Source organism: Eriocheir sinensis, unplaced genomic scaffold (genome assembly GCF_024679095.1).
Source record: "Eriocheir sinensis breed Jianghai 21 unplaced genomic scaffold, ASM2467909v1 Scaffold403, whole genome shotgun sequence".
Lineage (NCBI taxonomy): Eukaryota > Metazoa > Arthropoda > Malacostraca > Decapoda > Varunidae > Eriocheir > Eriocheir sinensis.
Genome location: NW_026111725.1, coordinates 156,348 through 183,640, shown reverse-complemented (window position 1 = coordinate 183,640; position 27,293 = coordinate 156,348). Strand labels below are relative to the sequence as shown.

At 39.8% G+C, this 27,293-nt stretch overlaps 1 protein-coding gene across 1 annotated transcript in view; it reads left to right on the top strand.

The window, feature by feature from the left end:
- The window catches only part of LOC126992126 (corticotropin-releasing factor receptor 1-like), a 206,399-nt gene that overhangs the window by 61,673 nt on the left and 117,433 nt on the right, over nt 1-27,293 (top strand). The window contains exon 2 of the mRNA XM_050850790.1: nt 12,448-12,599. Coding sequence (XP_050706747.1) covers nt 12,449-12,599 — 151 coding nt within the window. The 5' untranslated portion in view covers nt 12,448. The remainder of the gene's footprint in view (nt 1-12,447; nt 12,600-27,293) is intronic.

Below are 27,293 nucleotides of genomic sequence, written 5' to 3'. Positions count from 1 at the left end.
GCTAACTAACTCCCTTTGGAATACAGATAAACTGAGGCCGACTCTCTCTCTCTCTCTCTCTCTCTCTCTCTCTCTCTCTCGGGAATAAGACAGATGGACGGAGGTGAGGAAACTGGGAGAGAGGAAGGGACGGAAAGGGAACGGAACTAAGGAAGGGAAGGAGGAAGGAGTGAAGAGAAGGAGGGATGGAGGGAGGGAAGGGAGAACGAAATGGAGAAAAGACGCAGTGGAGGAAAGGAGAGTGGGAATGGAGGAAAGAGTAGAGGGAAAAACGAAGGGGAGGGCGGAAGCAGTTGAGGGAAGGAGGGAGTGAAGGGAGGTAGGACTGGAGGGAAGGAGGGAGGGTAAGGAGGTAGGACTGGAGGGAAGGAAGGAGGGAAGGGAGGAATAAGTGATTGAAAAGATGGAGGGATGAGAGAGAAGGAGGGAGGGAAGGAGGGAGAAAGGAAGGGAGGAAATGTAGGAAAGTAAAGTTGTGAGTTAAATTGAGTGTCTTGCAACTTACTGGTGGAAGGCAACACTTATAACTTGTGTTTCAACGTGATATGAATGACAGCTCTCTCTCTGTTATTGTTTCATATGCAAATATTTTCCTAAAAGTCACGTCATTCGTTTATTCATTCATATAATTCTTTGTTTCATTCTTTCTGCTTGCTAATATTTCCATTCTTTCTTTACTTTCTTTCTCCCTGTCTTTAGAGGTTGATAATAAGTGATAGTATAATGAATTAGTCTTATATTAATGATCTTTACTCACGTACGCGCACACTATGACACTAAATTTGGTTATTCCTCTCATTTGAGACCTTCATATAACTCCTTTTTATAATATAGCAGCGTATTATTTACCTATTCTCATACATTTGTTCTGCTCTTGACCGACCTCCTCTACGGTAAACACACACACACACACACACACACACACACACACACACACACACACACACGGCTTACGTCCCCTTCCCTTCCTCTCCACCAGGGCTCAGGAAAGGTGAACAAATATTGGAGCTACGGAATTTTGAGACAGCTAGTGAAATACGGGTGTCAGGGAGCGTAGAGTTTCACAAAGTTGCGGCAGGTCGTTTTTTTCCTTTGTTTTTCTCTCTCTCTCTCTCTCTCTCTCTCTCTCTCTCTATCACACAAAAGACCGCGAGATCAACACAACAGAGGAAGGTCGTTCGCTCTTGCACTTCAGTTAACGAGTGGACACATTTCTCGTCTCTCTCTCTCTCTCTCTCTCTCTCACTCTCTCTCTCCCTCTCCGTCTCCGTCTCCGTCTCCGTCTCCGTCTCCGTCTCCGTCTCCCTCTCCGTCTCCCTCTCCGTCTCCCTCTCCGTCTCCCTCTCCCTCTCCCTCTCCGTCTCAGTTTCTCTTTCCTTCTCCCGTTTCTTCGTCGCTGTACTCGCTCACTTAACCAATAGAGAGTAATGTATCCTGAGACTCTCTGGGTTTATTGCGGTGCGGTAAACAAGGTAATAAGAGTACTCCTTGATGTTATTTTGTTCTAAGAGGAGGAATTTGTGCAGTAAAGGGACGAAAGTGTTACGAGGGAAACATAAAGTCGACACGTGCAATGACCCCCCCCCCATAACATCCTGACCCTTATAAACAGACCACAAGAACTTGATACCCAGCTGAAGGACTGTCCAGACCACGAAAAACATCCCTATTATCCGCAACCGAGCAAGATATTTTTCCAGGCCGGCTCACATACGCACAGACACATTGACAGACACACACAAAACAAAGCTTGCCGAGAAACAAGAGGTGGAAGTGGAGGCTTGGTAGACAAAGAAAGAGTACACGGCAATCAGACAGGGCGAGGTTGAGAGTGTACGAAAAAGGTATTGTTCTAAAGTGTATTTTTGACGACCGATGATGATGAGGAAGAGGATGAAGAGGATGACTATGATAATATGCGACGGTCAAAATATGAAAACTAAACGTGGAAATATCATATGAGCCCAAAATACGCAACCATCAAACAGGGGGACGAGGAAAGTATAGTAAAAGAATCTTGTTGTGAAGTGATCATTTTTCTTTCCTTATTCCTCCAAACACGAGTTATCAATAAATATTACTTCTTCTTTCCCTTTACCTCCTACTTTTAATTCTATACACTTGCCATTCTTTGCCATCTCCTCATCTCTTTCACTATCTCCAAGCACACCTTCATTTTTCTTTCCTTTCTCTCCAAATATTCCTTCTTGTTTTCCTTTACCGCCTACTTTTAATTCTATACACTTGTCATCCTTTGCCATCTCCTCATATCTCTCACTATCTCCAAGCACACCTTCATTTTTCTTTCTTTTCTCTCCAAACACGAGTAATCCCAAAACCTTCCCACTTCAATTTATCTCCCTATTCTTCCCTAAATGGCCGATGGAGATGAAGAGGAACATACGATACAACCACACTAGCAAAAACTCCACCTTGCACATCCAGCCCAGGCAAAAATATAACCCCGGCAAGCTAAGACACACACACAGAAGCTACACCGCCTAAAGGAAGCTCACGGGGTAAACACAAACATTGGACCCGCGCCCTGTCCTTCGCTCTCGCCCCACCCCCAAACACACACAGTAACCCTTCCCGTCCGTCATTACTCCTACCCCGATGTTTGTCCACGTGTCTTGGGGAGGGAGGGGAAAGAAAGGTCACTGTTGCCACCTGCCGCTTAAGTTACAGCCGTCCTTTCTATGTGACAGCAAGGGAGGGATATTATAAAGCTAGAAAAAGGTTAGAAATGAAATGATGACAAGCGCACCAGAGGAAGAAAGGTAAAGGAAAAGGGAAAGTAAGGGAAGAGGAGGAGGATGGGGAGAAAGATTAATGGTGTAAATAATGATAACAAGGACGAGAGAAAGAAAAACTGAGCAAATAAAAGGAAGAGAAAGATAAGTAGGATTGATAATGGCATGAGAACGATTACGAATGGAAGGAAGAGAATAAAAGCATTGAAGGAAAAAGAGAAAGAAGCAAGTGAGGTAAATAATGCAATAATAAAGAGGACTAAAGAAAGAAATGAGGCGAAGAAGTGAAGGAAGAAGACGATGAATACAAAGAGAACAAATGCGAATGAGAGAAAGAAAATAAAAGCATAGACGGAAAAGAAAAAGAAGCGAGAGGTTAATAATGCAATGATTAAGAGGAATAAAGAAAAAGAGGAAGCGAGGAAGTGAAGGAAGAAGACGATGAATAAAATGAGAACAAATACGAATGAAAGTAAGAACATAAAAGCATTGAGGGTAAAAGAGAAGAAGCAAGATACGTTAATAATGTATAGAAGGAAAAATCAGCATAAAAGAAATGAAGGAAGATAAAAAGGAAGCAAATGAGGTTAAAAGAGCAATGATAAAGAAGACCAATAAAAGAAAAGAGGCAAAGAAGTGAAGGAAGAAGACGAGTATGAATAAAATGAGACTAAAAAAGCAGGAAAAACGAGGAAAATATGAAGAAAAAAGAAAATTGAAGGAGAATAAAGAAAATTGAGAACGAAAGAGATGAAAAAGAAGGAGGATGAAAATGAGTAAAAAAAAAAAAAAAACAGGGTGAAAAAAGCGAATAAATAAAAGTTAATGGAGAAGAGAATGGAGAGGATGATTATGATGAAATGCAAAGTTAGCGTGAAGAGGGGAAGGAAGGAGGGGAGGGGGTAAGGAGAGAGGGATGAAAGGAAAAAGCTAATATGATGAAATGAATACGAGAAAATGAATGAAAGGAGTATAATGAAGGACGCGGAGGAGAGCTATTTGCATCAGAGTGAAGAAAGGGACGAGAGGAGATGAGAGGAGGAAGAGGAGGAAGAAGAGAGGAGGAGAGAGAGAGAAGAGGAGACGTGGCTTTCTCTTACTCAGCCACTCTCTTCTTTCTCCCTTTTTTATCCTCCTCTTCCTCTTATCACTCTCAGAAGAAAAATACATATGAGCTTATTATGTTAGGAGGAGGAGGAGGAGGTGGAGATGGAAAAAAAAGGAAGACGAGGAGTGGGAGGAGGAAAGGAAAACGAGAAAGGAGAGGAAGACGAGGAGGAGGAGGAGGAGGAGGAGGAGGAGGAAGATGAAGAGATACAAGAAGGCAAGGAGGTGAAAAGGTCAAAGTCAGAATGTTGCAGATAATACTAAGAGCGAGAGCGAGAGAGAGAGAGAGAGAGAGAGAGAGAGAGAGAGAGAGAGAGAGAGAGAGAGAGAGAGAGAGAGAGAGAGAGAGAGAGAGAGAGAGAGAGAGAGAGAGAGAGAGAGAGAGAGAGAGAGAGAGAGAGAGAGAGAGAGAGAGAATAACAGATAAGACACTGATATCCACATTAATTTCCTTACTCTGAACATATCCATATTTTTTTTCCCTCTTCTTTATCCTCTTCTCTCCCTTCTGCTGTCTCCTCAACTTCCTCTTTATTCCCCTTATTTTCACCTCATTTTCTGACCTCCTTTCCTATCTTCTTTTTATTTTGCTCGTTTTTTTTTCTTCCTATCTTCTCTTATCTCCCTATCTCCAATCATCTCTCTTTTCTTATTCCTCCAAACACGAGTTATCAATAAATATTCCCTCTTCTTTCCCTTTACCTTCTACTATTTTTCTACACACTCATCCTTTTCCATCTCTTATCTCTCACTATCTCCACGCACACCTTCAGAGTTCTTTCCTTTCTCTCCAAACACGAGTTATCCAAAAATAATCGCACTTCAATTTATCTCCCTCTTCTACTCTCCCTTTTCCCCTCTATATACATAAGTCTTTCTTCACCATCTTCTCTTATCTCTCACTATCTCTATGCATACTATCTTTTTTTCCGTTTCCCTCCAACCGCGAGTTATCCCTTCTCTCTCCCTCTTATATCCTCTCTTTCCCCTCCACTCACGCTAACGTCTTCCTTCACTTCCCTTCCTTCTCTTCACAGTCATGAGTTGCAATTTAATATCCTAGTTATTCATCCTATCTCTATTTCTCTCCCTCTTCATCTGGTAATCTCTTTTCTTTTCTCTTTCCTCCAATCCTTCTTTATCTCTCTCCCTCTTTATATGCTAATCTCTTTTCTCTTATCTTTCCCTTCTTTATCAGCTAATCTCTTTTCTCTTATCTTTCTTGTATTGCTTTTTACCTCTCTCTCTCTCTTCATCAGCTAATCTCTTTATCTCTTCTTTTTCCTCCATTGCTTCTTTATTTCTCTCCCTCTTCGTCTGCCAATCTCTTATCTCTCCTCTCTTTCCACTTTTGCCTCTTTACTTTTTCCCTTCTTCGTCTGCTAATCTCTTTTGTCTTCTCTTTCTTCCATTCCCTTTTTACTTCTTCCCCTCTTCGTCTGATAATCTTTTCTTTTCTCTTTCCTCCACTGCCTCTTTACTTCTCCCCCTCTTTATCTGCTTATCTCTTTTCTCTCCTCTTTCCACCTTTGCGGGTCTATCTCCCTTCCCTTCCTCCCCTGTGATGCGTTACCTCACAGCAGCCTCCTCCGCCCTCCTTCCCTAATCCCCTACATCCCCACAAAGGCGGCATTTGAATCCATATCCTTCTAATTGAGGATTGGTCTGTTCTCTTCAGCCACTGTTTGTTTGGTGTTGATTTGAGTTCGTTCAGGTAAAGAGAATGTTTTGTGTATTACGTTTTGCTAGTTGTGAGTTCGTATTTATTTAGTTTATTGATCCAAAGAGACTGTTTCACGGATTTTGTTTTCTTCAAGTTCTCATTATTTAGTGTTACCATGATTTTTTGGGGGCTAATGAGAATGTTCTATTTTCTTTGCTTTCTAGTTGAGTCATCCCATTTTTTTTCTATTTTTGAGGTGGAGACTATTCTATTTATTTTCTTCATCACTTTTCTTATTGTGTGTTGACTTGTGTTTGTTGATTTTGTTTTCTGGTTGAGGTCAGATTTATTTAGTTTGTTGAGCAAAGGACTTTATATTTTTTCTTCAGTTATTGTTTGTTTAGTGTTGACTTGAGTTTCTTGAGGTATTGAGATATATATATTTTGCTTTCTAGTTGTGAGTCAAATGTTTTTATACGTTGTTTTCTTCAGCTACTGTTTATTTGGTGCTGAGTTCAGTTCAGGGAAAGACTCCAGCAACATACAAAACCAGCAAAAAATATGACATAATAACGTCTAGAGGAACACAATAGAATCAGTCTCCAAGAGCTTCACAATACAACAGAAAAAATGCCTCACACAAAAGTAGACGACACACAAATGAGAAACCACTTGCCCGCCAGAAAAAGAAAAAAACAACAACTAACCGTCTAGATAAAGCACGCTCCTTAACAAAAGTATAAGAATAAGAGCTGAAGAAAAAAAACACAGATGACAAGACAAGCTTCTGCTCTCTAAGGACAAAATGGGTCGAAATTATATAAGTTAAATATGATAATACAAGACGTTGGGACCCGCCTACACTTTCATTACTTCAGGAGGCCGAAATCTTCTTAATGTGACAATGGTGAAAAGAGGAGGAGGAGGAGGAGGAGGAAGGTAAGGAAGACGAAGAGGAGGAAGAAGAGTGTGAGGAGGTAACTGGTTTGGTGACTGCTCTGAACTTCGAAAGAGATGATGATGATGATGATGATGAGGAGGAGGAGGAGGAAGAGGAGGAGGAAGACAGGTAACAGAAAGACGAGTAAGAGAAATAACAGCAGGAGGAGGAGGAGGAGGAGGAATGGGAAGTGACGGAGGAGGAAAAGGAAGAGAAAGAGATAACCGGACGAACAGGAGGGAGAGGAGGAAAGGAAAAAAGAAGTAACAGGAGGAGGAGGAGGAGGAAGAGGAGGAGGAGGAATATGAATGGAAGTAAACGGAGCAAGAAAAGGAAGAGAAATAAATTACAGCAGAAAGAAGAATTGAAGAAGCAAAAGATGAGGAGAAGAAAAAGAATATGAAGGAGGAAGAGGAGAAGATGAAGGAGAAGGAGGAGGAAGGAGGAAGCTAAGTTGAGGTCACTGGCCGGGCCTTTGAGGATATCCGTTACCCTTTGTTGGCAGAGGGATGTTGAGGCGAGGCGAGACGAGAGGGAGGAATGTCCAAGGAATGATAACTGGAGTGTGTGTGTGTGTGTGTGTGTGTGTGTGTGTGTGTGTGTGTGTGTGTGCGAGAGCGAGAGAGAGAGTAGCAAGGGGGGTGACGTAAGTGGCAACGAAATGGAGAGAGAGTTGTATGGAGTATCAGATGTGAGTTAGGGCTTCTCAGTGGCGGGGTGACTTAACGACTTAACAGCTGGAACACGTAACTTAGTGGTGTGTGAAGTGGGAGTCAAGGAGGAGGAGGAGGAGGAGGAGGAAGAGGAAGTGTAGTGATGGTAGTAACAGTGGTAACAATATAAGTAGTAGTGGTAGTAGGTATTGAGATGAACAAGAGTCCGTAGTAGTAGTAAAAGTAGAAAAATGAGAAAAAATAGGAGAAATAGGAGGAGAGGAGAAGTAAGAAGATGGGGAGGAAGATAATGATGACGAATAGTAGAAGATAGAGGAGGGGGAATCGAGGTGGAATAGGAGAAGGAAGAGGAGGAGGAGAAGTAAAAAGATGGGGAGGAAGATAATGATGACGAATAGTAAAAGATGGAGGAGGCGGAAGAGAGGAGGAATAGGAGGAGGAGGAGGAGAAGTAAGATTAATAGCAGGAAGAGGAGGAAGAGGAAGAGGAGTTAAGGATAAAGGAAACAAACAGTACTTGAGGGAAATATACTTGACTTACGAGGCACAACTTAGACAGACTTAACTTAGTAGCTCGACAATGAAGGAGCGGGAACAAGAGTGGATGGAATACCTGATTACAAGAGAGAAAATACTGATGCTATTAGAACTTAAGGAAAAATAACGAGGGGAGAGAGAGAGGGAGGAAGAGATAAGAGACGTTAGTGAAGTGGGATGGAAAGATAAGAGGAAGGTTAAAGAGACTAACTGAAGTGGGAGAAAAAAGATAAATTGGGTTAGACAGGTGAAGTGAAAAGTTAAAAGTCCAGGTGTAATCAGGTATCAATGAGGTATGGCAAGGTAATATACGTAGCAGTGAAGGAACACTTATTTCATCAAGGGTTCAGGTGAGAAGTGAAGCTGAACACAGGCAATAGAAAACATGGGAACTCGGTAGGGAGGAAAGGGGAGGGTGGAGAAAAGAAGGGTGAGTGAGCCAGGGAAATGCAGAGAGCGAGGAAGAAAGGAAACCAGACATGGGAACTCGGTAGGGAGGGTAGGGGAAGGTGGAGAAAAGAGGGAAAGATGGATCAGGAAAATGCAGAAAGCGAGGAAGAAAAGAAACCTAACATGGGAACTCGGTAGGGAGGGAAGGTGAGGGTGGAGAAAAGAAGGAAAGATGGATCAGGGAAATGCAGAGAGCGAGGAAGAAAAGAAACAAGGATCAAGGGAGGTAGCAAATAATGAACCAGGTAAATAGAAAACGGGAGGATGAAACAGAGAAATTAAAAGAAAAAAAGCTTGGACAGGTGGGTGACTACAAAGGTGTGACTAAAATAGCTGAGAGAAATGTTGTAATAAAGAAGGAAAAAAGAGTTACAGAATAATAATCCAGGTAGGTAGAATACGGGAGTTTGAAACAGAGAAATTGAAAGAAAAAAAGCTTGGACAGGTGGGTGACTACAGAGGGGTGACTAAAATAGCTAAGAGATAAATGAGGCAATAGAGAAAGAATAAAAGGTTAGAGAAGAAAAATTCAGGTAAGTACAGATGACGGGGGGACGAAATAAAGAAAGGAAGGGAAAAAAGCTTGGACAGGTGGGTGACTACAAAAAAGGGGTGACTAAAATAGCTAAGAGATAAATGAGGCAATAGAGAAAGAATAAAAGGTTAGAGAAGAAAAATTCAGGTAAGTATAGATGACGGGGGGACGAAATAAAGAAAGGCAACGAAAAAAGCTTGGACAGGTGCGTGACTACAAAAAAGGGGTGACTAAATTAACTAAGAGATAAATGAGGCAATAGATAACAAATAAAAGGTTACAGAAGAAAAATTCAGGTGAGTATAGATGACGGGGGGACGAAATAAAGAAAGGAAACGAAAAAAGCTTGGACAGGTGCGTGACTCTAAAGAGATGACAAAAAAAAAAAGAGAAAAACGAGATAATAAAGAAGGAAAAAGGGTTACAAAAGAAAAATCCAGGTGGGTAGATAACGAGACAGAGTAAAAAAAAGATAAAAAAGATGAAAGCCGACAAGAGTGGGGGACTACAAAGACATAATTTAGAGAGTTAAAAGACAAACGAGGTAGAATAGGGATAGAGGACTGCAGAGAGAAAAAAAAAGTTTGTGCTGGATATGACATCGAGATAAGGGAATCGAGCAACATGGATATGGCAACAGATGGAGTTCTGTATATGCTATTGAAAGCTGAAAAATAAAAAAATAAAAGTATAGAGTTTGGAAGGTTATTTCACACGTAGAATTGATAACAAACCAAACTAACAGGGTAGAAACTTAGAAATTGTATAAATGAGGAAATCCAGCGAACCAGATGGAGATATTCAATTAGACTTCGCTGAAAAATATAAAAAAAGGAGTTTGGAAGGTCATTTCAAACGTAGAACTGATAACAAACGAGCTAACAGGGTAGAAACTTCGACACTGAATAAATTAGGACATCCAGAGAACCAGATGGAGATATTCAATTAGACTTCGCTGAAAATTAAAAAAAAGGAGAGTTTGCAAGGTCATGTCACACGTACAACTGATAACAAACGAACTAACAGGGTAGAAACTTCGACACTGAATAAATTAGGACATCCAGATAACCAGATGGAAATATTCAATTAGACTTCGCTGAAAAATAAAAATAAAGAAGAGTTAGGAAGGTTATATCACACGTATAAATGAAAACAACCCGAACTAACAGGGTAGAAACTTAGAAATTATATAAATGAGGAAATTCAGCGAGCCAGATGGAGATATTTAATTAGACTTCGCTGAAAAAAAAAATAAAGAAGAGTTTGGAAGGTTATATCACACGTATAAATGAAAACAACCCGAACTAACAAGGTAGAAACTTAGAAATTATATAAAAGAGGAAATTCAGCGAGCCAGATGGAGATATTTAATTAGACTTCGCTGAAAAATAAAAATAAAGAAGAGTTAGGAAGGTTATATCACACGTATAAATGAAAACAACCCGAAGTAACAAGGTAGAAACTTAGAAATTATATAAAAGAAGAAATTCAGCGAGCCAGATGGAGATATTCAATTACACTTCGCGGAGGAGAATGACGTCCACAACAGACACAAAAAAAGGAAGATTATGGTAATGGGCAATGCCGGGAAATACATACGAGGAGATGAGAAGGGGGAAGGAGACATACGGTGGTTAGAGGTAAGAATAGAAGACGCGGTAAGTGAAATGAGAGCTGCGAGGAGGGCGGAATGGCACTGAATGAAGGCACTCTCGCTAAGTAGTGTCCGGAGAGGCTGGAGGGACGTGAAAGGGGCATTGTAAAACCTTCTCGTTCACTCCACGTTCGAGCCCCGGGGGAAATCTCTAAACTGAGCCACCTGTCAGCCGCACAATAGCTCCCAGGAAGAATGTCAGCCACCTGCGAAAATAGGTGTGCAGGTAAATTGGTTGTGTGAGTAGTGTGAGTGCAGGTGCGGTGAGAGAGAGAGAGAGAGAGAGAGAGAGAGAGAGAGAGAGAGAGAGAGAGAGAGAGAGAGAGAGAGAGAGAGAGACGAGCCAGGTAATGTCATTAAAACTCTGCAGCCGTGTCCGGTGAGGAAAAATAAACGACCGACATTACTTCCCAGAACCTGCTCTCTCTCTCTCGTCGCATTTGTCTTTATTAGTGAACGTTAACATTTTTTTCGTTCCTAAAGTTTCGGGAGGGTAACGCGTGAACGGCGATCGTACTTGGTTTACTTTGTTTATGGTTTTATTTTCTATGGGATGTGGTATATTTTCTATGGTTCATTTTTTTATGGGATGTGGTTTATTTTTCATGGTTTATATTCTACGGTTTATTTTTCATGGGATGTAGTTTATTTTCATGGTTTATTTTACTGTGGTTTATTTTTTATGGGATGTAGTTTATTTTCATGGTTTATTTTTCTGTGGTTTATTTTTTATGGGATGTGGTTTATTTTTCATGGTTTATTTTTCTGTGGTTTATTTTTTATGGGATGTGGTTTATTTTACATTGCTTATTTTCTGTGGTTTATATTTTTATGGGACGTAGTTTACTTTTCATGGTTTATTTTCTACGGTTTATTTTTTATGGGATGTAGTTTATTTTCCATGGTTTATAGTTTATGGCATGTGGTATATTTTCCATGGTTTATTTTTATGTGATGTGGCATATCTTCTATTGTTTATTTTTTATGGGATGTGGTTTACTTTCTATGGTTTATTTTTTCCTGTGACGTGTTATCTGACTTACGGCTGATAACACCTCGACTGATTTCCAATATTTACTGTTGATATTTTTCGTCTTGCAGCCTATGAGGACTTTTACAGTTTTCCATTGATTTCTTTTCTTTTATGAACTATTTTTTTTTATAATATTTTACGAAAGAAAATAAAATATCACGTTTTATTTCCTTCATCAACGGTGTCGTATTTCCACTTCTACATTTTAAAGAACCAGGAAGGAACATACTCTCACTCGTATTCTGCAGGAAATATATCAGTGTCGATGTAACATTTTTTTTTTAATTTTTTGTTCACGGAAAGAATCACGCGGAATTACTAATGCCTTCATGTTTTCGTATTTCATTTCTAACTGACGAGGTAAAAAGTGACTGACTCAGATTCGCCAGGAAGTCTGATTATTCATGGGTTCTGATGCACTATTTTTTTTTTTCATCTTTAAAAAAAAAACAGAATATCATATTAAAGATGCAAATGTAAAGACTAATGTTTTCATGTTTTTCGCATTTTATTTCTAACTGACGAGGTAAAAAGTGACTGACTCGTGTGCTCCAGGAGGTTTGATTATATATAGTTATTCATGGGTTTTGATGCAACATATTTTTAAATTTTTCTTTAAAAAATAGAATATCATATTAAAGATGCAAATGTAATGACTAAAGTTTTCATGTTTTTTTTTTCACTACTTAAAAACGTAACGAGTCGAACAGTGATTTTAACTCATATTTTTATCAGATGGATTACTCGTGTATCGTGATGTGATGTATTTTTCATTTATCTTTAAAAAACAAAATACTCTTTTTAAATATGCATATCTAATTACTACTATTGTCATGTTTTATACTTTTTTTTAAACACGCGAGGCAAAAACTGTTTCTGACCCATATCCTTTAACAAGTTGATATAAGTTATGGCTTGTGGTGTCATATAAATACATCCATCTTTAGAAAATTAGAACATCTCATTACATGTGCATAACCAGCCGTGTCTATATTCTTACAAATGAGGAGTGAGGAAGTCACTCTATTGTTGTTTACAGCGTCATGCAAATGTGATGATCTACTTGTTATTCATTACTTCCTTATTGTCTTCCACTCGTCAGCATGATGGACGAGGGGGACCCCGCGGCCTGGCCCACCACGCGCCCCGCCGCCCAGGACCCCACCGAGGCCCCGGACGAGGACGACTTCCTGAACCTGCCGCCAGAGGGCCAGCACTGCCTAAAGGAGTTTTGGAACAGCCTCCCCCTCGATGGTGAGTCATATTCTTAACCCGTCCGCTGCGATTGGCACGGATTTAGCCTTTACTGGTAGCCTGGAAACATATACTACCAGGACTTTATCTGCCTCTGTGGTGGATAGTGGAGTGTTTCCCATGTGGTATTGGTGTGCTGGATATCCCCTCCCAAGGTGCAGGGCTTTATATTTTTCTTCACTGAATTGTAGCAGCCACTTTTTGTTCCATTCCTGTAGTTTAATAGGTGAGGTCCTCCTGTACGAAATCCGCAGTCAAGGGGTTAAACATTTCGGCGTCCAAGCGCACATATTTGACAAGGCTTTCGTAGGAGTATTGAGCATTTCCAGGGGTATATACTTTTATGACCATGGTGGTAGCCTGACCATTTTCTCGACCGATGTACCAAATGAACACTCATGAGAACCTGACTGATCTCCGTTTTTATTAGGAAATAGACAGAAGCGAAAGCATCCGAAAACATCAACACCAGAATACAACGGGGGAAAGAGGAGCGAGTGGTATGATGAAGGAGCTCAAAAAAGGAAAGGAGAGGAATGAGACAGAAGGAAAAGGAAACTGTAAGAGAAGAAATAGCAATAGGAATGGAAGGAGAGCAGTAACAGGAACATTAGTAGTAGTGGTAGTAGTGGTGGTAGTAGTAGTAGTAGTAGTAGTTGTAGTAGTAGTAACAGTAGTAGTAGTAGTAGTAGTAACAGTAGTAGTAGTAGTAGTAGTAGTAGTAGTAGTAGTAGTACTGGTGGTAGAAGTAGTAGTAATCCCTCCTTCTCGATGGTGAGTCTCATTACGTGTAACAACAAGATAAGTGGAATATAAGCCAATTTCGGAGCCATACACGATGAAGAGGCTTAACATAGTACAATAGAATGCTAATGAAGGGAGTGTATGACGAAAAGGCTTAAGGAAAATACAAGAACATGATAACGGGGGAAATGTATGACGGAAAGGCATAACACAGTACAATAACAAGCTAATTGGGGATTAAAGCCAATTACGTAGTTATCCAAAGTCGGTACCGCTGCAGGATGTTAACAATGGAAGTAAACGAATAGGAGAGGATGGAATTAAGGGAAGGGAAGGTTTGGGATAGGTTGGGAAGGGAAATTGGAAGAGAAAATAAAGAAAAGGATAGAAAGGTGAGATAGAAGGAAGGGAAGAAGGTTTGGAATAGGCAGGGAAGAGAAGGAGTAGGAGAAAATAAGGAAAAGAATAGAAAGGTGAAATAGAAGGAAGGGAAGAAGGTTTGGGATAGGCAGGGAAGAGAAGGAGGAGGAGGAGGAGGAGAAAATAGAAAAAGAGTAGAAGGGTGAAATGAAGGGAACGGAAGAAGGTTTGGAATAGGCAGGGAAGAGAAGGAGGAGGAGAAAATAAGGAAAAGGGTAGAAGGGTGAAGGGTGGATATGCTGGGAAGGGCAGAGGGAGGGGAAAAGAGGAAAAGGATAGAAGGGTGAAGGAAAGGGAACGGATGAAGGTTTGGGACAGGATGGGAAGGGCAGAAGGAGGGGAAAAAGGAAAAGGGCAGGAAAAGGGTTATCGGAGTATGTATCTGATATGCAAGGAAGGGCAGAAGAAGAGGACAAAAGGAAAAGGGGAGGACAGTGGGAAAAGGGGATTGGAGTATGTGTATGAAGGGGCAGAGAGAAGGAGAAAAGGAAAGGGGTAGCAGGGTGGAAAAAAAGGGATTCAGGAGAGGGTGTGGGATAGGCTTATGTTGATGAAATTGAAGCTGAAGAATGAAGATGATGATAAAGAATGAAGATGAAATAGATAAGTAAGATGAAGGGAAGATGAACGAAGTGAAGATGAACAAGATGAAAAGATAAACAGAATGATTTGGAATGGTAAAAGGAGGAGAGCAAGTTACAGGGAGGAAACGAAAAAAAAACATACCACTGTCACCCTATGCCGAAAAATATCGAACCAATAAATGAATAAACAAATAAACAGAGAAATACACAAAAACAAACAAAAAGAAAAAAAAGTAGAAAAAAAGTAAGAAAAAATGGGAAGATATAAAAAAAAAACTAAAAAGAAAAAATGAAGTATGAAAAGTAAGAACAAAAAATGAGAAATTATAAGCAAAAACAACAAAAATGAAAGCAAAAGAAAGAACAAAAAGTGGGAAAATATTAAAGAAAACTAAAAAGAGAAAAACAAACTATAGGAAAAGTAGAAACGAAAATGAGAAAATATAAAAAAACTAAAAAGAAAATACAAAAAATTAGGAAAAGTTAGAAAAAACTGAGAAAAAAAACTAAGAAATAAAATATATAAGTGGCAAAAGTAGGAATGAAAATGAAAAAAAAGTTTTTAAAAATATAGTAATCAAAAAAGATATATAAGAGTCAAACTACACCCAAAACCACATAGAGGGCGCTTTTTCCAACTCCCACTCGTAACCAGCCACACAGACACACGATAGGAGGCCCGAACACCAGCCATAACTCCCTTGACGAAACTCTCTATTGGCCTTTGTTCCGTGTGGGGGAGGAAGACGAAGAGGAAGGGAACTCGAGGGTGATGAGGCGGAAAAAGAAGGGACGGAAGGAGGCGTGGGATGAGAGAGTGAAAAGGGCAGGAGTCTGGAAAATAGGGGAGGTGTGGGATATGGGGGAAAAGACAAAAAGGGTAAAAAAAGAAGGATAAGAGGGTAGAACAAAGGATTGGAAGAGTGTACGACGGGCTGGGAAGGAGGAGGAAGGGGACAAAATGGATAGGGGGAAAGAGTAAAGGGAACGGTAGATGTGGACTAGCTGGAAAGGGCAGAAGAGGGAAAAGAGAGAAGGATAAGGTAATGGAAATAAGGGAAAGAAGGAAGTGTAGGAAAGTCTGGGAAAGCCGGAGGAAAGGGAAACATGGATAGGAGGAAAGAGTAAAGGGAACGGTAGATGTCAATTAGCCTGGAAAGGGCAGAAGAGGGAAATGAGAGTAAGGTAAGAGAATGGAAATAAGGGAAAGGAGGAAGTGTAGGATAGTATGGGAAGGGCGGAGAAAGAGAAGAAAAGAGTGAATTTGAAGTGAAGAGGCAGGACAAATGTTAGCCGGGAGGAAGAAACGGATGATGAAGGGAAGATGAAAAGAGTGAAGTTGAAGAATGGAAATGAAGGGCCAGAATGAAGATGAAGATGAAGATGGAAGGGAAAAATAAAGATGAAGGGGAGGAATGAAGATGAAGAATGGAGATGAAGGGGAGGAATGAAAATGAAGAATGAAGATGAAGGGGAAGATTGGAGATGAAGGGGAGGAATGAAGATGAAAAATGAAGATGGAGGGGAAGATTGGAGATGAAGGGGAGGAATGAAGATGAAGAATGAAGATGAAGGGGAAGATTGGAGATGAAGGGGAGGAATGAAGATGAAAAATGAAGATGGAGGGGAAGATTGGAGATGAAGGGGAGGAATGAAGATGAAAAATGAAGATGAAGGGGAAGATTGGAGATGAAGGGGAGGAATGAAGATGAAAAATTAAGATGGAGGGGAAGATTGAAGATGAAGAATGAAGATGAACGGAGAGGAAGGTGATGAAGATGAAGAGGATGATGGGAAAATGAACGGAATGAACTTGAAGGGTAAAGGGAATAGATAAATAAAAAGTAAGAAAGAAACGAAAGACGAAGGGTGGACGGGAAAAGAAGATAGTGAATAAGGAGCAAAATCGAAGAAAAGGAAAAAAGTACGAGAAGTAGAAGGGAAACAGAAACGAGAATGGGAAGAAAAACGATGAAAGGTAAACAAGAAGATAGTGAAGGAGGAGTAGAAGGGAAGAAAAGGAATATGAGTTTGAAGAGTAGGCGGAAAACAGGAACGAGACTGGAAGGGGTATAAATCATTAAGACTGGAAGGGAGACAAGGAAGGAGCGACGGGAAGGGATAAAGAGAAGGGAGGTGGGAGAGAGGAAGGGGAGGGTAATGGGACGGGGGGAGGAAGAGAGGAAGGGGAGGCAGAGGGGGGTAATGGGATGGGGGGAGGAAGAGAGGAAGGGGAGGTAGAGGGGGGTAATGGGACGGGGGGAGGAAGAGAGGAAGGGGAGGCAGAGGGGGGTAATGGGATGGGGGGAGGAAGAGAGGAAGGGGAGGCAGAGGGGGGTAATGGGATGGGGGGAGGAAGAGAGGAAGGGGAGGCAGAGGGGGGTAATGGGATGGGGGGAAGGATATTAATAAACAGGGGAGGTATAATTGTAGTCATTAATAAGGACAAGTTCATCAAAATGGGACCCTAATCTCGTCTCTCTCTCTCTCTCTCTCTCTCTCTCTCTCTCTCTCTCTCTCTCTCTCTCTCTCTCTCTCTCTCTCTCTCTCTCTCTTAGTCCATTTGTGCCCAGGTATTTCTATCTCCTCTTAATGGCTTCATATTGGTGTTTTAGCGCGCCAGTAAAAAAAGAAAACACTGCACAATAAAATTCACACTTTAATTCCGAACCGTAAAAGACAGGTGCGCTTTCCATTAAGGCGACAGAAAGTGGGATAAGCAAAAGGTAGAAATCATGGCCCGCAACACGCTGCTTCGCCTGATACAAGACATAAAAGAAGAATCGTCGAAGTTACCCCTAAAGTTGTCTTGATACTCTCCTATTGAAATATATAAAAAAAGAAAAGAAATATATAAAGAAAGAAATAAAGAAAGAAGTAGAAATAAACACACACAAAAAAGAGAAGTAGCAAAAGTAAGAAAAAAGAAAATATATATAAAAACGGAAACAAAAAGAAGAAAAAAAAACGAAGGAGGGAAAAGTAAGAAGAAAAATGAGGAAATATTAAATAAACAAAAAAGAAAAAAATATGTAAAGTAGCAAAAGTAGGAAATAAAGTGAAAAAAATGAAAAACTAAAAAAAAGAAAAAGTTATAGAAGGAATAAAAACTCCGAAAAGGAAGGTCGTTAAGCCAAAGAAAAATAAACGGAAAGAAACGAAATGAAAGGTCAAAGGTGCAGGACAAACGTTCATTTCAATCAGGCATTCATTCGCTGGATAAAGAACGTATATAAAATTGCAGGAACGTCATTACATCCAATACCTGTTACGAGTAATTGTGCAAATAATAAACTCATGAAAAAAATTCGATTAAACATAATTAACATATTTGAAACTGCAATTACTTCTTCGCTGCTGCACGATGAATAATAAATGAAGGGAAAGAGGTATGAGTGTCCGGAATATAACATTTCAAACAGATGCCCGAAAGAAGTTAGAAAGGAAGCAAGGGAAATAGAAACGAGAATGGGAAGACAACAAATGATGAAAGGTAAACAAGATGAGAAGATAGTGAAGGAATAGAAAGGAAGAAAAGAAATAGCAGTTTGAGGAATAGGAGGAAAATGGACACGAAACTTCTTTTTTTTTTTACAGCAAAGGAGACAGCTCAAGGACACACAAAAAAAGGAAACAATAATAAAAAAAGCCCGCTACTCGCTGCTCCTAAAAAGAATCCAAAGAGGTGGATGAAAGAGGGGTCAATTTCGGATATAAATGGGGAGTATAAATGATGAAGACTGGTAGGGAGACAAGGTGGGGGCGAGAAGGGGTGAGGAGGCAGGAGGGGGGAATTAAGTACATGATAAAATATGACAAAATAGAAATAATACATCTATACGAAATGGACCTCTCTTTTACCCACTTATTACTTTTGTCATCGTGGGAAGAGCGATCAACGGGCCTTTTCTTTTTACACCTTTGTTTGTTGCCTTTGAGTTGTTTCCTTGGCTATAAAGAAAAACATAATGAATCAGCTTTACATACAAAACCTAATGCAAACAATGAAACCTCAATCACGAATGGAATGTCACGAGATCCAAGCAAACATTGACCACAAACTCATGGGAAACGATGCAGCTGAACCAACCATAAAGGAACAAACAGCCACACAAACAACGAACCTTAATAACGAATAGAACGTGACAAAATCCAAGCATACATCGAACACAAACACGCGGGAAATGACGCAACAGAACGAAACAAACAGCCACACACACAATAAAGATAGCAAAAGTAGGAACAAAAATGAGGAAATATTAAAAACAACAACAAAAGGAAAAAAAATAAAGTAGGAAAATTAAGAACAAAAAAATAAGGAAATATTAAAAACAACAACAACAAAAGGAAAAAGAATATAAAGTAGGAAAATTAAGAACAAAAAAAAGAGGAAATATAAAAAAAAGGAAAAAAACAAAGTAGGAAAATTAAGAACAAAATGAGGAAATATTAAAAACAACAAGGAAAAAAATATAAAGCAGGAAAAAGTAACACACACAGAACGTCACCCAAACAGTGCAAATCAATCAGTTCGACAATCAAAACAAGAGATCCTGCTTGACAATTCCACCCATGAATGAAGCGAATCTTTTTCTTTGCACAGAGAGACAAATCATGCCCAACTCTGTCCTACACATGTCCCATCGTTATCAAAACACTTCCACACCTATATAGTCGTCTGCATCAAGTTTTATAATTGTCAAACTCATATTCAGAGATAATTGCTCCTTTTCATTACTAAAGTTCCTCATATCTTATCACTTGCCATGTACAGATCAACTTTAAACCTATCTCCTCATATTTCTAAGTTCTAAAGTTTCCTATATCTTAGCATTTCCCATCTAGACCACTTTTTAGCCTTTCTTCTTACATATCTAAGTTCTAAAGGTTCCCCATATCTTATCACTTGCCATCCACAGACCAAGTTCCCCACATCTTATCACTTTTCATCTATAGACCAGTTTTTAGCCTTTCTTCTCACATTTCCAAGTTCTAAATTTCCCCACATCTAATCACTCACCATGTACAGATCAACTTTAAAAATCTCTCCTCATATTTCTAAGTTCAAAAGTTCCCCATAGCTTTTAACTTCCCAACTATAGACAAATTTTTAGCTTTTCTTCTCTCATTTCCAAGTTCTAAAGTTTTTCTCTAACGCGCTGCTTCAGTCCTTATAAGTCTTTCCTCTACTGTTCTGATATACAATAATTAACGAAAGGAAGGAAAAGAAAAAAACACGCTTGGAATATATCTCTAACGCGCTGCTTCAGTCCTTATAAGTCTTTCCTCTACTGTACTGATATATATAATAATTAATGAAAGAAAGAAAAGAAAAAACACTTGGAATATATCTCAAACGCGCCGCTTCACTCCTCATATGTCTTTCCTTGCCTCTACTGTACTGATATATAATAATTAGCGAAAAAAAAAACACTTGAAATATATCTCTAACGCGCTGTTTCACTCCTCATAAGTCTTTCCTCTACAGTACTGATATATAATAATTAACGAAAGAAAGAAAAAAAAAAAACTTAATATATCTCTAATGCGCTGCTTTAGTCAACGCATCACGGACTCCATTCATTCAATTTCTATAAGCCAAGTTTCGGTCTTTCTCTTCACTTTCTATTCATCTCTGGTACTTGTCTTTCCTTCCCCACATTCATCCTATCATAGTCTTGCTCTAATCCCCGTCTGCCTCTCCTCCTCCTCGTCCTCCTCCTCCCCCTCTTCCTCCTCCGTTCAGTGCATTCCAAGCCTCGTCCCAGAAGTTCGTTTTTTTATTTTCTACTGCTTGCAAAACTGTCTTCAAAATTATTCCTCGTTTACGTTTTTCTACTTTATTTTTTAACTATCTCTCCATCCATTCATCCCTCCATCCTTTTCTCCCTTCTCTACCAAGCCTTAATTCTCTTTTTACTTTTCGACAACTTTCCTTCCGACCATCTTGTCCCTCCTCCCCTTTCCCTGTTTTTCCCTCTCTCCCTCCTATTCACCCTCCTTCCCTCCACCATTTCTCTCCTTCTCCTTCCTTGCCTCTCTCTCTCTGTGTCACTGTTTCTCTTTCTCTCTCTCTACTTACCAATCTTTCTGTCTGTTTTTCTATCTTTGACCTTTAGAAAATGCAAATAATAATGAAAGTAGCGACGAAAGAAATAATTTAAAGTTTACCCCAAAAAACAATAGAGCGTTGCGTAATGAAAAGAAAACGGGATGTGTTCATGATAAGACGCGATTTTGAGAAACAGAAAATGAACTACTGGAATGTGTTGCGAGAGAGAGAGAGAGAGAGAGAGAGAGAGAGAGAGAGAGAGAGAGAGAGAGATCAAAGTCAATTAGGCAAACACGCAAACAGCTCCAAACAATTAGAATCCAACACCCAAACAACTCTCTCTCTCTCTCTCTCTCTCTCTCTCTCTCTCTCTCCCTCTCACGTTTCCTCTCTACCTCTGTTATATTCTACATTTCTCCTTCATTCATTCCTCCCTCCTTTCCTCCTCTTCCTCCTTTCACTATAAAACCTTAATTCTCTTCTCCCCTTCCTCTTATCCCCTTTTCTTCCGTCCATATTGTCTCTTATTCCCTTTCCTTGATTATCTCTTCTTCCTGTTTATTTTCTTCCCTCCATTTTTTCTTCTTCCCTTTCCTCCATTTTTCTTCTTCCGCTTCCTTTAATTTATCTCTCTCTCTCTCTCTCTCTCTCTCTCTCTCTCTCTGTCACTCCATCTCTCTCTCTCTCTCTCTCTCTCTCTCTCTCTCTTCCCCTTCCTTATTTTTCTCTTCCTCCCTCCTGTCTATCATCCTTCCCTTCATCTTCTCTCTCCTTCCCCTTCGTTGCTTTACCTCCCTTCTCTACACCTTCCTTCCTTCCTTCGTATTTCCTCTTTCCTTTATTCATTTTTCTCTCTTCCATCCTTGATTTCGACCTTTCTCCCTGACTCCCTTTCACTGTCCTTTTCTTCACGCTATTTTCCTTCATTATTCTCTCTATATTTCCTAACATACTCCCCTTCCATTGCTTAAGTTTGACCCTCCTTCCCTTCCTCCTTTTTAACCTTCCTTCCTTCCTTCCTACGTCAATCCTTGCCTCCCTCCTTCCCACCCTCCCTTCCTTCCTTCCTTCTCCTTCATTTTCTCCATCTAGACTTCCTAACACTGTCTCGCTTATGTCCTTTCCATTGCTCTAGTTCGACCCCCTTCCCTTCCTCCTTTCTAACCTTCCTTCCTTCCTTCCTATACGTCAAATCTTGCCTCCCTCCTTCCCACCCTCCCTTCCTTCCTCCCTCCCTCCCCTTCTCTAATCCAGGATCAATCACCCTCTTAGTTGCCTTAACACCCCGCGGCCACAATAACAATCAGAGGATGGCTTACTCACCTCCAGGGAGTTGATCAGCGGGGCACGTGGACACGACACTTACCTGGGGAGGGAAATGTCACGTTATTGAGACGCTTGGCTTTGGCAGGTAATATGGTTGATTGGCTATACCTGTCCAAAAAGAGACAGGTGGAAATGACTTTCTCTCAAGGTGAATTGTGCTGTTGAGATTATATGCTTCCTTGTTAATAATTACAGGTTAATTGAGAGGCAAGTTACCAGGGGATGAGGTGTATGAAGATGTAGCATGAGGTAATAGTGATATACTTGTCCCAATATAAACAGGTGGAAATGACTTTCTCTCAAGGTGAATTGTGCTGGTGAGATTATATGCTACCTTGTTAATAAGTACAGGTACCAGAGGAAGAGGTGTATAAAGATGTCTTGTAGCGTGAGGTAAGAGTGATATACCTGTCCCGATAGACAGGTGGAAATGATTTATTATCAAGGTTTGTATAGGTAAACCTTAATCAGTACAGGTTAATTAGGGGTCAAAAGTTATCAGGGGAAGAGAGGTAAGAAGATGTTTTGTAGAGAGATGTGACAGTATTATACCTTTCCCGACAATAGTGGAAATAGTTCGAAACTGTATGTGAATCATGAAGGCAAAAGTCAGATGACACGTTGAATATTGAAAGTCAACCTGATATGCCACCTGAGGTTCTACCTACCGTGGCATGAAGGTAAGACACATAGATAATAAAAATACAAGTAAAGGTGGAAATAGTTGGGAATCGCATGGGAACTCTGTGCAAAGGTCAGGTGATACGTTGACAAATAAAAGTTAATCTGATATGCTACCTGGAACTATAGCTACCTGCGCTGCGTGGTGGGCGGCTGAAGGTAAAATGACACCTAGTTAAAATATACAGGTGAAGACGGAAATAGTTCGGAATTGTATGGGAACTCTGAGGGTAAAGGTCAGATGATACGTTGAAGATTGAACGTTAACCTGAAATGCAACATGAAAATAGAGTTACAATTGCGTAGAGGTGAAGGTAAGATGACACCACGTCAACAAATAAAGCCAACGCTAACAGGAGGTAATAATTGATTACCTGGGTGATTCCTGCAGGCTAAGGTAATAAGCTCCTCAGGTAACAGGTGCCGGTAAAGCCGATAGTTTGCCTGTGACTCAAAACAAAGACGGAAAAAATGTGCTTCTTGAATGTCTTGTAAAACAGCATTCTGGTTTAGCAAAAAAAGGAAGGTGATAACTTAGAGAGAAAAAGTAAGTCAGTGTTATTGAAGTGCAGGATAGTTTTTAAAAGACAGAATTCTGCTTAAGTGAAAGAAGGATAGTGATTGCATAGACAAGCATTAGCCTATATAAAGTGCATGACAGTTTTGAGATGTAGAGTTCTGGTTAGGCGAAATACTGGAAGGTGAATATACAAGAAGGAAAAAAAACAGTGTAGATAAAGTGCATGAGTTTTGAACGATGGAAAAAAAGGAAGGTGTGCACAGAAGAAAACTCCGTGAAAATAGAGCTCGATCATTTTTAGAGATAGAATGGAATGAAAGTGTAAGATATCATTCTGGTTAAGCGATAAAAAGGAGGGTGAATACATGGGAAAATGAAAATCAGTGTAGAATTCTGTTTAAGCGAAAGAATAAAGATGATAACATAGAAAAAAGTGAAAACGAAGGGCATGGGAATTTTGAAAGGTAGTATCAGAGACAAGTAAAGAAGATAAACTTGTGAACAAACAGGGAAGAAAAGAGAAGATAAACTTACGCACAAACAGAAGAGATGAGCTCGTGCATAAACAGACGAACATAGTGTAAAGAAACTCATAATTACAATGTAGATTTCTTCGTAGTCAGAAACGCAATACCTAACAATTAAGCGAAAGAAGGAAAGTTACAAAAAGAGGAGAAAAAAACAACAACAACAACGCAGATAAAGTGCATGATAACTCCGAAAGAAAGAATTATGGACAAGCGAAATAACGAACTGCATCAATACGTTCTGTTGAAGCAAGACTGAGAATAAAAAGGTTCATTATTCCACTAAATGAACAGAAAAAAAAACCCCGCAGATAAAATGCATGATCATTTCAAAAGATGGAATTACGGACAAGCGGAATATGGAACTACACCAATGCGCTCTGTTAAGTAAAATTGAAAATAAAAAGGTCTGTTATTCCACCAAATCAACAGAAAAAAACGCAGATAAAGTGCATGATCATTTCGAAAGATAGAATTCTGGGCAAGCGAAATAAGGAGCTACACTAATGCATTCTGTTAAGTAAGATTGAGAATAAAAAGGTCTGTTATTCCACCAAATGAACCAATGCCAATAAAAGAAGAATCACTGGCTTTTAAAACTTGATAACGTTACTGAATTACACGTTTTTTAAGGAAGACTGAAAATGAATGTATCAGGACATCTCTCTTTCCGAAATTGACCTCTCTTTCGACCACTTCTTTGTACTCTTTTATATAGGAGCAGTGATTAGCGGGCTTTTTTCATTATTATTATTATTTTTTTTTTTTGGCCCTTGAGCCGCTTCCTTTACTGTAAACAAAACAAAAAAAAAGTATATTATTCCATCAAACGAACCAATGCCAATTAAAGAGGAAACATTGGCCATTAAAACTTGATAACGTTACTGAATACACGTTTGTCACAATGTAATACTCCCGCAAAACGTTTAACATAAATAACGACATGAATAAATAAACAGAGGCTCGAAACACATAATAGAAAGGTTCACAATTTATTATAAACGCTTTTTTGGTCACGTTTGGCAACCCCTCGCGTCGGCAAATATCACGAGTCAGTTCGTCAGTGGGTATGTTGTAATAGTCACTCATTTAGTCAGTCAGTCAGTCTATCAGGGAGTCATTCAGGTCCATTTAGTCAGTCAGTCAATCTATCAGGGAGTCATTCAGGGTTATTTAGTCAGTCAGTCAGTCTATCAGGGAGTCAGTCAGAGTCACTTAGCCAGTCAGTCAGTCTATCAGGGAGTCATTCAGGTCCATTTAGTCAGTCATTCAGTCTATCAGTGAGTCATTCCGTTACAGTAAATAATTCAGTCAATCAGTCTATCAGTAATTAAGTTCAAAGGAATGTAGTCAGTCAGTCACCCTATTAAGGAGTTATTCAGTTTAGAGCCATTTAGTCAGTCAGTCAGTCAGTCAGTCGGTATCAAGGAATTATTCAGTTTAGAGCCATTTAGTCAGTCAGTCAGTCAGTCAGTCGGTATCAAGGAATTATTCAGTTTAGAGCCATTTAGTCAGTCAGTCAGTCAGTCAGTCGGTATCAAGGAATTATTCAGTTTAGAGCCATTTAGTCAGTCAGTCAGTCGGTATCAAGGAATTATTCAGTTTAGAGCCATTTAGTCAGTCAGTCAGTCAGTCAGTCAGTCGGTATCAAGGAGTTATTCAGTTTAGAGCCATTTAGTCAGTCAGTCAGTCAGTCGGTATCAAGGAATTATTCAGTTTAGAGCCATTTAGTCAGTCAGTCAGTCAGTCAGTCGGTATCAAGGAATTATTCAGTTTAGAGCCATTTAGTCAGTCAGTCAGTCAGTCGGTATCAAGGAATTATTCAGTTTAGAGCCATTTAGTCAGTCAGTCAGTCAGTCAGTCAGTCGGTATCAAGGAGTTATTCAGTTTAGAGTCGTTTAGTCAGTCAGTCAGTCAGTCAGTCAGTCGGTATCAAGGAGTTATTCAGTTTAGAGTCGTTTAGTCAGTCAGTCAGTCAATCAGTTAGTCGTTATCAAGGAGTTATTTAGTTTAGAGCCATTTAGTCAGTCAGTCTGTCAGTCAGGATCAATCAGTTTAGGGCCATTTAGTCAGTCAGTCAATCAGTCGATATCAATGAGTTATTCAGCTTAGAGCCATATAGTCAGTCAGTCAGTAGGTCTATCAGGTAATTATTCAGTCATTCAGTCAGTCAAAACATCAGTTCTCGAGTGCTTCAAGACGTGTCAACGCTCCCTAAGCGAAACAATACCTGGGTCGTTACTTTGATATTCTGGTTGTTAATCTCTTTCGGTTCGCATGACATAACCTGCACGAGTCATTTAGTTTTTGTTCAGGAAAACCTTACAGCTTCGTTTGTTACCTAATTCAAGCACTGTATATATGTCTACACAAAACTATACACCTGGCGAGACGGTTCACCCATACACACACATGTTGGCATCAGTTAAACGCATACCACGACCTACGCAATTTTTTATTTTTTATCTGGAATACCTAAAACCTTCGCCTGTTACCTACACAAAACTATACACCTGGCGAGACGGTTCACCCATACACACACCTGTTGTTATCAGTTAAACGCATGCCACGACCAACGCAAGTTTTTATTTTTTATTTGGAATACCTTAAACCTTCGTCTGTTACCTAATCCAACCATTACATAAAAATAAACAACAGCACACCTAGTTAGACTGTCCCTACTTGCACCCATTTGGTCATAGCTAGTGACTCGGAAAACACGGTATCTTAAGCCTTTGTCTGTTGCCTAATTCATCTATCTATACTATACAAAACTGGCAATACAATACTACAATAAAATACAATACAACATTACCTACACCAGTGGTTCCCAAACTTTTTTCTGTCGTCTCCCCTTCATCAACTTTAACCACCCGGATTTCCCGCTTCATGTGGCCGAGGAAAAAAGTTGCCAAAACACGAAATTTACTTGTTCAATAACACAAATAATATAATAAATAAATAGTAGCCCAACATAATATATACCTACTTAATAACACAAATCAGTCAATCAATAGCTCTGATTCCCCATTTCCGCCGACTAATTGCTAGTTACTTATATTTCCCTCAGGTTAAATTTCCCCCCTGGAATCATAAAATTTTCCCCCAAGTTGGGAAATCCTGATCTATACTATACAAAAACCCTCCATACAAAACAACACACCTGACGACCGTTCATACCTGCCCACACCTGTTATGGCCAGTCACTCAGGAAACACAACATATCAGCCTCACTATCAAACATCGGCCGCCCCCCACACACGCAAACCGCCAAAGAGCATACACGATGAGGCTCAGAAGTACAAAAACTAACAGACCGGTACGAATATAAAAGAAACGGGACCAAGCCAGGCAGTCGCAAAAAGGCATTAAAACAGCATATTCAATGAGGATTACAGGTATACAAAAACTAATAGACCGGTACTCGAATGATAACACACACACACACACACACACACACACACACACACACACACACGAAAAGCAAAAACCACATTAAACAGAATATTCAATGAGGCGAAGGTACAAAAAATAAGTAATGGGGAGAATGTCTAATTGCCCGTGAAGAGAAAATGGCTGTAAACTATTTCAAACTCGTTTAGACTCGTTCACGTGATTGTCATAAAAAGTACATCTAATCGGCGACATTGCATTATATATTTTTTTTATCCACCGCTGTGAATGATTGACGAAAACACGAACCAGTTAGCCGGAAACATGAATAGCCTTCCTACATCATTCTGGTTACATTATACATTCATTGAGTCTTTGATCGCTTTCTTAAGTCTTTTTTTCTCCTTCCTCTGTTCCTGCTTCTTCCACACCTTTTTGTTTTTCGTT